Here is a 16868-nt window from a genome sequence, read left to right as displayed (position 1 = left end):
TCCTTTTAAGCTGAAGAGACTTTCAAACAGCTAAGGGACACTCATTATGGCGACGGAGTATGGCACTTCTGTTCCCCTCCTCGGGGAACGAAGGGTTACTTCTGTAACCTCGAACGTTCCCCTTCGGTTGGGGAACTTCAGTGCCATAGAGTGGATTGATTGAAATCCACGAATGGAGAAGTATGGAAAGCGCCATAATGACTGCACCTTACCAACGCCCCCGATGAGGGGATAGTCAAGCAAGCGTGACGCACCCACATCATGGGAGGCGCGGTCCTCCAACGTGTCCCTGGCCCTAATTTATCCTACTTCAACAGAAGTCTTATGGATTTAGATATATTTTTTGGGAGTCGTGAACATCTAGATAATTCTAGGAAAATACAACAGTACGTTGGGAAGCGTGCAATCCCGATAGGGAGGACGCTGCGGAGGCCATCCGTTACCCAAGGGGGGATAGATGGCAGGATTTACATATGGACTAGCCCTATAAAGGGGGAGTATGCATAGCAACAAAGTGGTTAGCAGAGAGGGAAGACACGGGTCCGCCCACGGGGGGACTTAACCGTGGCGGAATAAGCATATGGGATCACCTAGTGGGGATCACGCATAGCAGGCACCTATACCCAAAACGCGGGCTGACCAGCGGGCAGACCTACAACGTAGTGGGCCAGCAAGTGACTCCTCCGCTGAGTCAGTGCTGGGGGCCACGGAGGAATCTGCAGGGTTACCTAATACCCTTCACCAAAGGGTTACCTAATACCCTTGAGGAAACCGGCTCCACTCGCAGATTGTAAAACCTTGCAAATGTGTTGGGTGTCGCCCAGCCCGCAGCTCTACAGATGTCTGTTAGAGAGGCGCTTCCCTGCTGCCGACCGCCATAACAGACAAAGAGCTGCTCAGATGATCTAAAATTCTGAGTACGGTCCACATAAATGCGCAGAGCGCGAACTGAACAAAGTAAAGAAAGGGCTGGGTCTGCCTCCTCAGGGGGCAGCGCTTGCAGGTTCACTACCTGATCTTTAAAGGGGGTGGTAGGAACCTTGGACACATAACCCGGGCGGGGTCACAGGATGACATGAGAGTAATCCGGCCCGAATTCCAGGCACGAGTCACTGACCGAAAATGCCTCCAGGTCCCCGACCCTCTTGATGGAGGCCAACGCAACCAGCAGAGCTGTCTTCAGGGACAGAAATCTTAGAGATACTGATTCGAGAGGCTCAAAGGGATCGGCTCGCAAACTCGTGAGAACGAGGGCGAGATCCCAAGAGGGCATGAGAGGGGGGTGAGATGGATTAATTCGCCTAGCACCCCTAAGGAACCGGATGATGAGGTTATGCTTTCCCATGGTGCCGCCAGCTACCGCGTTATGATAAGCGAACATGGCGGCCACGTAAACCTTGAGTGTGGAGGGCGACAGCCTACTGTCCAACTTCTCTTGAAGGAAAGAGAGCACAACACTAATCTGGCAATTTCGGGGGTCTTCTCTGCGAGAGACGCACCATTCAGTGAATAGACTCCACTTCAGGGCGTAGGCGGGCCTCGTGGAGGGGGCTCTAGCCTAAGTGATGGTATTAACCACCGCAGTCGGTAGGTTACCTAAGTCTTCCTCGCGTCTAAGGACCACACGTGGAGGTTTCAAAGATCGGGGCGAGGGTGCCAGATGGTGCCCTGTCCCTGAGAGAGTAGGTCCTCTCTCAAAGGGATCCGCCATGGGAGGGCCGTCGCGAGGAGTGAGAGCTCTGATATCCAGGTCCGGTTGGGCCAAAGGGGCGCAACTAGCAGAACCTGTTCCTCGTCCTCCCTGACCTTGCAAAGTAACTGCGCGAGCAGGCTCACTGGGGGAAACGCATACCTGCGCATGCCCCGAGGCCAGCTGTGGGCCAGTGCATCCGTGCCGAGAGAGCCCTCGGTCAGAGAAAAAAACAACTGGCAATGAGCGTTCTCGGGGAAAGCAAACAGATCGATCTGGGCCTCCCCGAATCGCGCCCATATCAGCTGAACAGACTCGGGGTGGAGTCTCCATTCTCCAGGGCGTAACAGCTGTCGTGAGAGCACATCGGCTGCACGATTGAGCGTGCCTGGAACGTGAATGGCGCGCAGCGATTTCAGCCGCGGGTGACTCCAAAGGAGCAGACGGCGGGCGAGCTGAGACATGCGGCGAGAGCGCATACCCCCCATGCGGTTGATATACGCTGCCAACAGCTCTAGGCGATTGATATTGCAATGCAACTGGGCACCCTTCCACAGGCCCGCAGCCGCATGCCCGCGACACACAGCCCCCAACCCGTGTTGGAAGCATCTGTTGACACAACAACATGGCTGGATGCCTGTCCTAGAGGAACACTGGCCTGTAGGAAAGAGGGGTCGTTCCAAGGGCTGAGGGCGCTGCGATACAGCGCAGTAACAGAGACCCGGTGTGTGCCCGCGTGCCATGCGCGTCTTGGGACCCGATCGTGAAGCCAGTGCTGAAGTGGTCTCATATGGAGCAATCCGAGCGGCGTGACGGCGGCTGCGGATGCCATATGCCCCAGGAGCCTCTGAAAGAACTACAGTGGGACCACTAGATTGCTGTCGAGCTCCCTCAGACAGTTCAGCAACAGGCGAGCGCGTTCCTCGGAGAGGTGCGCTACCATGGTGATCGAGTCCAGCTCCATCCCGTGAAAAGAGATCCTCTGCACGGGGGCGAGTTTGCTCTTTTCTCGGTTGACCTGAAGCCCCAGTAGGCGTAGATGCCGAAGCACCTTGTCCCTGTGCACAATCAATTGCTCCCGCGAGTGGGCTAAAATCAGCCAGTCGTCGAGATAATTGAGTATGCGGATGCCCGCGAGCCAAAGGGGCGCTAAGGCACCCTCCGCGAGTTTGGTGAAGACTTGCGGAGACAGAGAGAGCCTGAAGGGGACCTTGTACTGCCACGCTCGACCCTCGAACGCAAACCACAGAAATTGGTGGTGGCGTGGAAGAATGGAGACATGGAAATACGCGCCCTTCAGGTCTATGGCTGCAAACCAATCCCGAGGACGAACGCATTGGAGAATGCGCCTCTGCGTGAGCATTCTGAACGGCAGCTTGTGCAGACAGCGGTTCAAAACGCGCAGATCTAGGATTGGTCGTGACCCACTGCTCTTTTTGGGTACGATGAAGTAAGGGCTGTAAAACCCACTCTCCATCTCGGCTGGAGGAACTGGCTCGATTGCACCCTTCGCCAGGAGGGCAGCAATCTCCTCTCGCAAGACAGGGGCGGACGGGGGGTTGACCCTGGAAAAATACACGCTCGTGAACTTGGGGGGCCGTTTCGCGAACTGAATCGCGTAACCGAGTCTGATTGTGCGTATGAGCCACCACGAGGGGCTGGCCCACGCTAACCAGGCAGGCAGAGCCCTCGCTAATGGAATCATCGCTACAATCGATGACGTACCAGCGGTGGGGCAGCGCGGAGTGGGTGTGCTGATCCGGGAAGCACTCTTTCACCGCCTTGAATTCCTGGGTGAATTCACCGACGGTGTCGCCGAACAGGCCAGCCTCAGATATGGGCGAGTCAAGAAAGCGAACTTTGTCAACATCGCGCATATCGGCCAGGTTTAGCCAGAGGTGGCGTTCCTGAACCACAAGTGTGGACATCGTCCTCCCCAGCACACACGGGGCGGACTTAGTAGTCCGAAGAGCATAGTCGGTTGCGGTGCGCAGCTCATGTAATAAGCTTGGGTTAGACCCGCCCTCGTGCAGCTCGGCCAGCGCCTGCGCTTGGTAGCGCTGGTAGGTGGCCATCGCGTGCAAAGCAGAAGCAGCCTGGCCCGCAGCCTTATAAGCTCTGGCTCCGAGGGAGGCAGACAACCTACAGGCTTTGGACGGGAGGCGGGGCAAACCCCGCCACGTAGAGGCGCCGCGCGGACAAAGATTGACCGCGATAGCTTGCTCCACTGACGGGATCGCCACACACCCCCTGCAGCTCCGCCGTCAAGGGCGGTGAGGGCGGAGGGACACGCAGCACGGGCAGAGAAAGGTGCCCTCCAAGACTGCGTGAGCCTACTGTGCACTTCCGGGAAGAAGGGGACGAGAGGCTTCGAAAGCTTTGCCTTCTGGTCCTCTACGTAGCACCCATCTAGTCGGTCCGGCCGCGGAGCTGGGGGATGAACCAGCTCCAACCCCACGGCCGAAGCAGCCCGGGAAAGCACGGCTAACATGTCCGCTTCAGGATCCGATTTGACGGCGCTCACCTGCCCGGAGGGGGCGAGCGGGTCCGGATCTTCGTCGGACAGTGAAAGCCCACCCTCCGATGCCGCGTAGGACATCTGATCTCCGGTGTCAGCGAGCGTGAGAGCTACCATCTGGTTAGACGGATCACTCCCACTACCCAAAGCTTGGATGGAGCGCCGTGAGGAGCGAGAGGTCTGCGAGCCCGTGGGCGGCGGATTATCTCCCACTGGAACCCTCAGATCTGCCCGAGCGCCCGCTGCTTTTTTAGAACAGGAGGCAACTGGGGTGGCTCGCTCTCTTACGAAAGTTAGCCGCGATCTTAGCTGTGCAACGGTCGTGGCATTGCGATGACGACATGAACCGCCCGCGAGCACCGCATTAACATGCGTGTCCATCATCCGGAGCCAGGAAACCCCCGCATCCAGAAACGCACAGTCGGAGCGCCATCCTGAAAAGGACGTGCTGCACGACTGTTTTGCTCTTTTAGGAAAGTTGCAACAATACGCACCGCTCTGGAGGACCGGACCCAAAGAACCGCAGGCAAGGGAGAAACCCAGCTCGACCATCTGCCACCGCGAAAACCCACTCTGGACCGGGAGACACTCGTTCGCTCTGAAGTGCTGAACAGCAAGAGGAACCCTCATCGACTCACTCAGAAAGGATCTGAAGCGAAAAGGATGGTGTTTGCTCGCTTCAGGTGTGCTTATATGCTGGGATAATTGGCGATGCAGCACACCTGCGCAAGCTTAAGCTGCCAATTCATTTTCATTCATTGGCCCGTTCAATACTCTCCAGACAAGCAGCTTCTGATCCGAATCTCCCTTTCGTGGATTTCAATCAATCCACTCTATGGCACTGAAGTTCCCCAACCGAAGGGCAACATTAGTTATTTACTCATTTATTTAAGTTTTTTAATTACCCTAATATTTTTTGCCAAAACACCTTCTACAAGACTTTGACAAGGTCTGTAAGAGTCAAATAAACGCAAAGCCCTTCAAATTAAATGTTCATATCCTATTGATATCTGTACAATGACTGTAAAAAATATGGACAACGCGACAGCCCATTTTCCCATAGAACGCCTTGAGGGCAAAACGCCTGCTTGCCGGGCACAAACTGTCGCAAAAGACTGCTGAAATTGGAGCCTTGACATGCGCAGAAAGACTGTCTGATGGAGCCAGAGGAGGAGCCGCGAAAATGAGCAGAGTCGAGCTTCCAACCAAACGCTTTATGTAAAATCAACCACACCCCCCGAACTTCTCAGCATGCGTTTGCTGTCATATCAACACAAATGGATGTAATAACGTTAACAAATATGAGGGTTTTATATATTCAATCGCGCCAGCTCCGGGCCACAGCGCATAACATACTCGCGGCGTCACGGGCTGATTCCGGCTCGCATGCGGCAGCGCCGGCTCGCTCACCGCCGCATCTGGCTCAAATGACTCGGGCTAGAATCGGGCAGTGAGTCCAGGCATCCGGAGTAGGTCCAGCAGAGGTAGTCAGTCTGAGCTTCGAGGGGTAATTCTCCGGCAGGCTAGAATCTAGCCGGAACTGGCCCGAGTGTATTTTGCTTTACAAAAATGAAGATCTGCACCTATTTCAGCACAATAACCAGTGCCTTAATCGATCAGAACCATCTTTCGGAACATTTTATTGCAAGTGTAATAATTTTTTTTTATTTGGGCTCAAGTCTCCTTCATTAACACGGAGGAGGCGGGCTTTATGACTTGTACTGCAGCCAGCCCACAGGGGGCGATCTAACGGCCGAGACCTTCACTCAAACGCAGGCTTGCGGCACACTTGTATCTGTATATATATTGGCGGAGTTAAAAAAGTTTGAGCACATAAGAAGTTGCACTGGCCGCGGGCACGCGCGAGTGATTTAGCGAAGTGAAAGCGCGTCTGTAAGAAAGAAACTAGTGGCAAATTCGGGGGAGCTGGATGTCTGAACACACAAATACCTTGGCCCAGCTTGGACAGAAGAAAGTGTCTGTATGCCTGAGATTTTCACCATTGCAATGGCTCATCTGTCTGTCAGTTGTTTACATGACGCTGGTGTATGTCCGATGATCCGCCATTACAGGAAGCGCAACCTGGTGGCAGCTGGGTGTACTGTAGCTAAAGTGGTTATCTTCTGCTGTCAGTGTGGAAAACTGATTAATTAAATCAGATCTTTTGTAAATTTAGGTAAATATCTTGGCGCCTGAGTATCGCTGTCAGAAATAACACTATAAATGGGCATATATTTTGTCCCACCACTAATCCACAACTCAACAAACTAAAACGAAAGTCACACAATAATCTCAAGCACTCTTGGGGGCCCCCTGGTGGCCACGGGGCCCCAAGCAGCCACTTAGTTCGCTTATGCCTTGGGCCGGCTCTGAACCATACCATTAGTTATTAACCATACCATTAGTTACTGTACAGTATGTTGTCAGATTACACTCATGCAGTGAGAACCCAGTTCTTTCTGAAGCCTGTAATTTGTTTTTTAAAATGTAAAAAAGAGCAAATTATTTGTTATTTCTGGAGATCTTCTGAAAGACTTCTTTCTAGCAGCATCTTTTTATCATTCTCCTATCATCATTGTACCTCTGTCGTAGTACTGAATGATATGAAACATTTGAAATGGGGAATGTTGGATCTGGATGTGGCTTTATTCATTGTTTTTTTTTTTCATTGTGCAAAGTGTTCAGTGAGTGAATTGCAGACTATAATAGTGTTTGTGAAATGTTTTCAGTGCATTAGCAGCTTTAACTTTTTAGGTCTCTGACATATACTGTAGCTAATTATTTAATCAACTGGTTAGGCTAGTGGTGCTGAAGAGATAAGTAAAGTTGTGCGATCAGATTTTAGGTCACACTGAAGTTAAAGGAAAGTAAAACGAAAAATGTAATTGTATTTAAAATAGCCTTTATTAATTAAAGAATAAAAGAAAAAACAACCACTTGTGTGTTGTCACAAGCGTAGTGTATGATAAGAAAATTTGGTATCACTTCAATATAAGGAACAATTCCCACTATTAACAAGTTGCTCATTAGCATGCCTATTATTAAGACATCGGCTGTTTGTTAGTACTTTCAAAGAACACATTCTACATGAAATTATATATCCCTAATTCTACCCAATACCTAACAACAACTACTACCTTATAATCAGCAAAATAGATGTTTGAGGCAAGTCATAGTTAGGGATTTATTAATAGTATAATTTTAATACACAAAACAAAGTGTGACCAAGATAATTAACAATGAGCTTTTTAATAACAGATTTGATTATGAACAATTATATGATATTAAGAACAAAGATAAATAACTGATACATCAATTTTATTTTTATAAACTACTAAACTTTGTTTATTAAAATATAATAAATCATTATTTTGAGCCAAAAAAGTACTTGAAACAACCAGACGAAAGTAAATATTATAATATTAAAATTACATGCTTAGTGAATCAGTAATTTAATTAGTAAATCAATAGGTAGCACTGTCACCTCACAGCAAGAAGGTCGCTGGTTCAAATCCTGGCTGGTCCAGGTAACATTTCTGTGTGGAGTTTGCATGTTTTCCAGAAAATACAGTAAAAGGGAATTGGATGAACTAAATTGCCCATAGTGTGTGTGTGTATGTGTGTGTTTAACAGAGATGCAGTTAGTCAAAAAGATCTGGATGTTGAATTGTATGTACATATTTGTTATAAATATACAGATGTATTTAAATATACAAATGAATTAATAAATTAAGTAAAATTGTACCGTGTTCCTATGTGTTTAGTTATTACAGGCATAAGACATAATATTAAGTAAGATTTTCTGGTGCTTATTAAAATAAGAGACACAACAACGGATATGTGAAACGAAAACTGTAATTTATTAAACATTCATAAGTAACAATGAATATAGGGATTCATAATGTGAATTAATTAATAAACTGAATCAAACTAAAAACAGGAGTGTTGCCAAAACAAAGAAATAAAACAAAACAATTTAACCAAATCCCAACCCACTAAACGTATTAACCAAAGGAAAATGGTACATTAGAAATTAAAACCGTAACCTTCACATACATGGTGCTACTACACAAACTATCCAAAAAAAAATAAGAAACACTATTCTAACAGAGTTTACGTAAAGTTCTCAACATTAGCAATTAGCAAAACAAGGACTGTTATCTGATAAGCTAATTCTCATAGAAGTTATTCGATTCCTAACAATCAGTAAAAGTAGGCTACACAACAAGCTTAGATTACAACACAGTATCTTAACAAGTGCCAAACAAAAACTAAACCACAAAGAATAATAAAAATAGGCTGGTTGGCACAATTAACTTGAGTGAAGAGTTTGGTGATGAATCCGGTGCTCCTTTTGAACTGGGTTACATCAAGCAGTGCGGAGGAATGGTGTATTCTCTAGAAAAGGTGACAAACCTTTAGCATATTACAATGTACAAATTAAAGTAAATATAAAAAAGCATAATTTTCTATTGCTTGTAAGTATAGAAATCGTTGTATGGTGGAATATAATCTGATTTTTCATGTTTTTTTGGTCAGCTATAAAGTAGTCCAATCTCCAGTGCCATATTTTGTTTTTAAAGTGTATGCAAGTAATGTAACATAGGCATCTTGAAGCTTTGCATTCCGGTCCAGTGCTCTTAATGTTAAGTTTAAGATGTTTTATCATTTATTATCTCATCATTTATTTACATTTTTTTAACCACAATACTTTAACTGAAATCAATTGTTGTGTTGACATTTGGCAACTGCATTGTACTTCAAGTCTCATAAATTCCTAACTTTGTGCTATTTCAGATTTGCTGGTTTTTCCATATGTGATTTTTAGACAATTGCATCTTCACATTGTTGCCAGCTCATTTAAGTCTATCAAAGACAAAGACTGGTCCTCCATAAAAGACAAATGCATGGAGGGACAAAATAAAACAGAGAATATGAATAAGCAATCATAATACTGATAATAATAATTATAGTGTTTAACTTTTGTCTTACTCACCTTCAGATGGAGTGTCTGTCTCATTTAAAATTCAATAGCAGTTACATTATTTCTACATTGTTTCTGTAGTTGCTGTTTGTTATTGATAAATGTTAATGTGTTTTAATTATAGCCTTTCATTTTTGTGTTTCTTACCTTGAGTTGGAGGGGTTTCAGTGCGTTGCGAAAGTTAAATGCATGGAAGGACAAAATGAAGTGGAGAATCTGAATAAGCAATCAGTTTAATACTGCGGCCGGAATTTATCATTAATTCAAAGCTGAACACTTAGGATCTGTACAAAGGATCTCCTTTGTTACAAAACAAAGGAGAAAAACTGCAATATAGAAAAAAAAAATAAAACAGTCACAGGACAAGCTTGAGCGCCTCCAAGTGCTGTTTACTGTAATTTCAGCAGCTCTGTGCACTTGAACAAAAGTGCCGATCTGATTGGTGGAGAAGGTTTTGATGCGGAGCGTCAAATAAAAAAACGAGCATGAGACGTTTTTTTTTTTTAAATCACGCTTTTACGCCTGCTGTTTTGCATGTTGGTGTGCACGATCACATTGACGCCCGTTATTTAGTCGCGAGACGTTAAACGTTGATGGAAACGCGAGCTGCTTCTTAAACCATCCATGATTGTTCGAGTCACCAATAACTTTAACAACAAGTGTGAACTTCCTCTCCTCCTCTTCTTCTGTGTTACAAGTAGGGTTGGGTATCATTTGGGTTTTTTTTGATACCGGTGCTAAATCGATACTTTTAAAACGATACTGGTGCCAAAACGGTGCCTGAATCGATACTTTTTAGCCACAAAATGATGGTGGATGAGTCCTAAAAATTTTTTTATTTGACAAAATATTTTAAAAAATCATTTTAATAGAACAATATAATTGCAGTTTAAAGTAAACATCAATTCATATTGTATTACATTAATACATTTCCTTTGATTATTTGTTTGTTAGCATGAATTTAATATTTGCATTATGAAATTACATTAGCTTACTACTAACCTGTGGGGGCAGGCAGGGGCCACTTACTATTAGGAGCACATTTTAACATATGCATCACAAAATACTTAAAACATTATTCAAAGTAATTTTTGTTCATGCATCACTCTGCAGTCTTCATAAACAAGAGAAATAACTTAAACTCAAAATAATCTTCCTTGTTCATTTATTTGACAAGTGACTTTGTACTGGTGTAGGAGAACACATCTCTAACATTCAAGTACATCAAGGCACATTGTTGCACCTGTAAACTTTAACAGGCCTACAGTTTAAGTCAATTTATTTTGCCCTCCCATTCATTTAAAATAATGTTTTTGAAAATTTTTACAGTGTTTCCTAAAAAATAATTATACTCGTCATAATACGTCCTATTTTTATTGTTTACTTCGTGAATAAAAGCTGTTTTTAATTTTAATAAAAATAAGCTCATTTTATTAGCTTCCTTAAGAAATATTTACTGTATATTTTTGATGTACACAACAAATCAGTTACAAAATCATTTGACTAATTATTTTAACTTTCGTAGTTAACTGATTAAGTCTAAATTACACTTTAATCTTAATAAAAAAACTAAAATACTTAAAAATACTAAAATACTTCTTGCAAAATAACTAGTAAAATATTATGCACTGACTGTCACCTTGTGGAAGATAAAGTAGATATTAGAAATGAGTTAGTTAAACTATTGTGTTAAAAAATGTGTTGTAAATAAATCCTGTGTTGAAGACGGAAATCAAAAATGAATTAAGGCAAAACTAAACAAGTTAAATACGACTTACATGAGCGTGACTGAAAACTACATTTCATCAATGTCTTACATCTGTTCTTTGGTACTTGCCGATTGTTTGTAAATTCAAGACTGCATTTCCTAACGTAAAACTATGTACACTAGATTTCTGATTAAATATGGTCTCTGCATAGCCAACGACTTGTTGTTTTTTTAATAAAAAATGTTAAATATTAATTTTTTATAATCAGAGCATTTAAAAAATTATACAAGCCCCAAATTTGGCCAAAAGCTGTATTTAGATGCGTTAGATTTTGTTGCTATATCTTTAAGCTTTATCAGACTTATAGTTTTCCAATAAATAATTAAGCATTATTTTTCTTAAAATATGGCAAGCCATTTTTGACTTAAAAATTTTTTTCAAGGGTTTTTTGTCTTTCTTACCTGCCTGTAGAGGGGCTGCAGGACCTGAAATTGAACAGCAGTTAATCTACATTAGTTGCTGTTGGCTATTCACAAATATCAATGTGATATAATTATAGTCTTTCATTTTTGTCTTTCTTAACTGCATGTAGAGGGGCTACAGGACCTGAAATTTAACAGCAGTGAAATATACTGGGCACTGAAATCTAGTGTTAGTTGAGAAAGTTATTGTTGTGCTCTGGCTCCTTTAAGGGAGGCGCACCGGAAAGCATGAGAGAGAGGGGAAAAAAGGAAGTGGATGAATTCGGCAGATGCAATGCTGTTGTAATGTTGTTTGTGAATGTTATGTCGATGTTCCAGATTAAAGAAAAGAAATTATCACCCCGGTAACCAGCGTTTATTTACGATACCCACGTTGGAGAGACTGGTCTGTAAACAGCCAGAAAAAAGGGTTACAATAACATGCCCGCTCACTTTTGCCAAGGCACTTCCAAAATATACATTTCTGCTGATGCCATCTATCTAAAACGAACATTTACAAGCATAAAGACGTGTAATTGATCTATGGTAAAAGGTACTTTGTAAATAGGCATTTGCTATTAGTTCAGAGTCACTTTTTCCGCTACGATCAGTGGTGAATTAGTCTTGTCTGGTTCTGTTCATCGTTGATTGGGTGAGAGCAGCTCAAGCTTACTGGCTGTGGAAATCAGCGTGTCTGGCTCATTATACTTCAGGAAATCGCCATTTAGAACCAATGACTGTAAAAAATATGGACGACGCGACAACCCTTTTTCCCATTGAACGCCTTGAGGGCAAAACGCCTGCTTGACGGGCACAAACTGTCGCAAAAGACTGCTGAAATTGGAGCCAGACATGCGCAGAAGGATTGTCTGATGGAGCCAGAGGAGGAGCTGCGAAAATGAGCAGAGTCGAGCTTCCAACCAAACGCTTTATGTAAAATCAACCACACCCCCCGAACTTCTCAGCATGCGTTTGCTGTCATATCAACACAAATGGATGTAATAACGTTAACAAATATGAGGGGTTTATATATTCAATCGCGCCAGCTCCAGGCCGCAGCGCATAACTTACTCGCGGCGTCGCGGGCTGATTCCGGCTCGCATGCGGCAGCGCCTGCTCGCTCGGCCGCCGCATCTGGCTCGATTGACTCGGGCTGGTATTGGGTAGTGAGTCCAGGCATCCGGAGTAGGTCCAGCAGAGGTAACATTAGTCAGTCTGAGCTCTAAGAGATAAGTCTCCGGCAGGCGAGAATCTAGCCGGAACTGTGTTTTGCTATCTGGGTGGTTAGGCGTGTATCAGCAAACTAATAAAGCCCGAAAAAAGCCCTGAACTTAGCGAATAAACAGTGTTCCACCAGGATCATGTATGTCAGAAACTATAGTTTACTGCTGAACTCATTTTGTCATGGTAAAATAACACAGAAATCGAATAATAACATTTCAGTCTACTTCAGTCTCCTGCCGAAGCTTAGACGCCGCGCTTTGAGAAACTGTCAATCACAGCTGTCAATCACGATGACACGCCCAGCATTAAATTACTGCTAAAAACAAACTGTTTACAAAAATGAAGATCTGCACCTATTTCAGCACAATAACCAGTGCCTTAATCGACCAGAACTATCTTTCGGGACATTTTATTGCAAGTGTAATATTTTTTTTTATTTGGGCTCAAGTCTCCTTCATTAACACGGAGGAGGCGGGCTTTATGACTTGTACTGCAGCCAGCCCCCAGGGGGCGATCTAACGGCCGAAACCTTCACTCAAACGCAGGCTTGCGGCACACTTGTTTAGAACGCATTTCAGTGGGATTAAAACGCCGTTTTAAACGCGTTTTGTGGCAAGCGGATCTGTTATAAGCCGAGCTTTTTACTAACACTAAAACAGCGTTTTTACAGGTTTACGCGCGTTATTTGCGGCGTTTGCAATCAGAATGGCGTCTTTAGCGGAGTTTGAAATGGTATTAGCACCGTTTAATGCGGCGTTGTAATTGTAAACGCGATTGATTAATAGTGTATTTGTGATACCTTCGGCTTGTAACAAACGCCTGATATCGCCTGTCCGTATTCCTCAAAGTTGTTTAGAATTAAATGTTTAGTGATGCTGTGACACGACGCTTGTGCCTTTTTTCGTGCACTCCTTTGATGCTTTTTACGTTTTTGCTGCAGCACTGGAATTAGGCACCGAATTTATATTCTGATTTAATACCGGTACATACCGGTTACCAAGGTACCCGTGCTATAATGGCACAGGGTTTCGGTACCCAACCCTAGTTACAAGCGGGTGTCAGAAGCTTAAAGTTGTGCAGCGCCATCTAACGTCAAAAGAGTGATTTTGCATACTCTTCAGCTTGACGCCAGTCAAAAGCGCTTGGGTTTGAATACTGAAATACTTTTCTGAAAAACTGAAATACTGAAAAACGCTGACAATAAACGCAAACGAAAAGTTTCCCGGTGTGTAGGAGCCTTAGTCTTTTGACTAAAATGTTTATTAGTTTCTTTTTGGGAAGTTTGTACCTTTGGTGATAAACTAAAAGATAACGTAAATGTATTAAAAATAAATATCTTTTAAGCTTTGAGAATTTGAAAATTGATAAATAAATTATGTTACAGTAGGTTTTAAAGTAAGTAAGTTATCTTTAAAATTTCATCTGGTTTTGATTAATGTTCAGTGAGTCAAGCTCGTCAGTTTACCCACTGCCTGAGATAAATTTACACCTAATCTGGGGCAAATTGAGCCACATGTACACTTTTTTTTTTTTTTTTTTTGAAGGAAATTAAGTTAAATCCCTTTGCTTTACTTTTGCCTCCCTTTCCCTTATCATGAAAACCACATTAAAAATCTTACACAAATCTTCTCCTACACTGTAAACGATTTCTGTTGTTTTCACGGTATTATACTGTATTTCTCAACAGTTGTTTACTGTATAAGCTGTGCACAGTGTGTTACTGTATATATTGCTGTTTTCACAGCATGATAATGTATTCTCAACATTTCCATACTGTGAACATGATTAACAGTATGCTACTGCAGATTTTACAATGAATTTTGGGAAAAAATCAGTTACTGTGCATCTAAATACAGTACTGCAAATGACCATGAAAAACTCTACACACACTTTATAGTATTATTATTGTTTATTTTATTTTTTGACAAAGTATTTTGTGAAGAAAAATAAAATAACCAGTTCCTTCAGACTGTTCAGTGCATAAAACTGTCCCCTGGTTTTCCATATTTGGGTGTACTGCACCTTAATTTTATAAGGTTAACATGAAAATATTAAATCATTTTTAATCAACATAACTTTGTGCTTAACCAAAACGTAAACTGGAACAAAAGTAATTGATTCATGAAACCAAAGTCAGCTTAAATGTCAGAATGACCAGCCTGCTTTAGACGGATTCATGAGGTTAGGGCACTCGTCATCACCATGGAGGTCACATATCTCCGCATTTTCAAAACAATATTTTAAAATATCCACCATCCCTATAAATAAACCACAGACTTGAGTTTAAAACAACTACATTCCCGCATGAAAAACGGTTAAAACTAAATTTCATAACACATTCATTATAGAGCCATCTAAGACCGGGGCAAGTCTCACATGTCTAGCCGATTATAACCTCGTTTCGCCGGATACATGAGTGATGATGGACACCCTGGAGGTCAGAATCTCCGCTATAGGCAAAGCACGCTTAAAATTTACACATGATATCTATAAATAAACCACAGATTTGAGTTTGTAAGAACTACATTCTCGCATGAAACACTGTTAAAATTTCATTTCGTGACATATTAAACGCAATATTTATAATATTAGCTGGGCTTTCTCATCCGCCATTACCATTTGCTTGTTGATGTGAAATGAATTCTGGGAGAAAAAAAAATATTTATATATAATTCTCAAAACACTTCAAACGAACTTTATTCTTATTGTCAAGGTCAGATATATGTATTGATTTCGTTGGTAAAGTGAATAAAAAACAAATTTACTATATTGTATTCAATATCACGTTTGCACTGGTTCGGTTCAGCACTCGAGCAACTCTGAATCGTATTGAACCGAATTGAACCGTTTGCTCGGGAATTATTTGATCACACGTGTGCACAAGCTCATTCAGCAATAGGCAATTAGTGTATAATTAGTGCATAAATGCGTGTGGCCAAGCAGTACAACGAAATAGTAATGAATCGTATACAAAAAGGAATCGGTTTTAGGCGGATTCGATTCTTTACTGTTCACTAAGGAGCCGATTCATAGAACCGAACGGACACGACTCGACATGCAGGCAACGGCTCTCCTAATTTGAAATTCACCTGTCTTCTTTCATCCAGCGAATTCATCCTCGGTAAGTGTTTTAAAGTCAAATTCTGTCCGTTAAAGGATTGTTTTATAAGTATTTCTGTGTATTGAGTGTGTATTTTAAAAGAATTAACCAAGTGACATTAGTTGTAGGTTCTTATGTTATGTCACGCTATCCGTTAACAAGCGGTATTTTAAACAAGAAATAACAGACGCCAGGCGGTCATTGTAGTGTTTGCGAGGTATTAGATAACGTTACAGTGAGTTTATCTTGAGTGAGTTTTTGACCATACGTTAAGTTACCTGAAAAAAAAACATAACTTTAACTTATTGTAACTGCATTAATGAATTTTCTATTTCAGCACAACACTGAGATGAAGGCGAAGTCACCATGAAAAGTTAAACGTTTACCGTTAAGGTAAGCTCTGGTCTTCACATAGTCATTATGACTAAGCTATCATTATGGTAATATTTTTCAACTGTAAGTTAGTTATTTAAACTAAACTCATAATGAAATGAGTCTTAACTGTTTTATTAAATGGAGCTGAAAATTAAATGCAGTTGAATTATTTTAAGCTAACGTTAATATTAACAAAATACATATTAATTGTCTATTTCTCAATAATGTTAATGAGCTTGATGTATAGTGTGTCATTAATTGTACATTTAATTTTTGGTGTTCAGGTGTACCTGAGGTGAGTGTACATTCTGAGTACACAGATATAAGCCAAAGTCATTATCACTATATATATATATATATATATATATATATATATATATATATATATATATATATATCCATCCTATTCTAAGTGAAATTGACGGGGTCAGGGAATGATTTGTGTACAAATGTATTTTAACCCCATACAGATTGGTATGGTTGTACCATAGATTTAGATTAATTAATGTTAAGTCTTATTTTACTCTTATTATATTTATCTGTTTTTCAGCTACAGTAATTGATGTTGAAAAACTGATGCAACAAATCACTCCTCACTTGATTATTCAAGGTAATGTTGATGTCTTCCACATTTTGATTAGATTTTTAAATGTCAAGTTGTTCACAGATTTGTTGTGAGGAGTTTCATGTACAACCTCTTTTTCTTCTTCCAGCAGTTCCTAAGATAAACAAAATCTGGTGTTAAAACAGCCACGGCTATGCTATTTGCCTACCAAGTGCTGAGTAAATATTAGACAAACATTTTTT

General features: G+C 42.3%; 1 protein-coding gene across 1 annotated transcript in view; it reads right to left on the bottom strand.

Annotated features, from left to right (window-relative positions):
- Positions 1 to 8047: 8047 nt before the first annotated feature.
- Positions 8048 to 16868, bottom strand: part of LOC100333235 (uncharacterized) — a 58592-nt gene continuing 49771 nt past the window's right edge. Inside the window, exons 12-14 of the mRNA XM_073923959.1 lie at positions 16757 to 16780; positions 11363 to 11386; positions 8048 to 8606 (exon numbers count right to left, since the gene is read on the bottom strand). Coding sequence (XP_073780060.1) covers positions 8578 to 8606; positions 11363 to 11386; positions 16757 to 16780 — 77 coding nt within the window. The 3' untranslated portion in view covers positions 8048 to 8577. The remainder of the gene's footprint in view (positions 8607 to 11362; positions 11387 to 16756; positions 16781 to 16868) is intronic.

This window comes from Danio rerio, chromosome 15 (genome assembly GCF_049306965.1).
Source record: "Danio rerio strain Tuebingen ecotype United States chromosome 15, GRCz12tu, whole genome shotgun sequence".
In the NCBI taxonomy this organism is placed as follows: Eukaryota; Metazoa; Chordata; class Actinopteri; order Cypriniformes; family Danionidae; genus Danio; species Danio rerio.
This window is presented reverse-complemented; position numbering and strand designations above follow the sequence as displayed.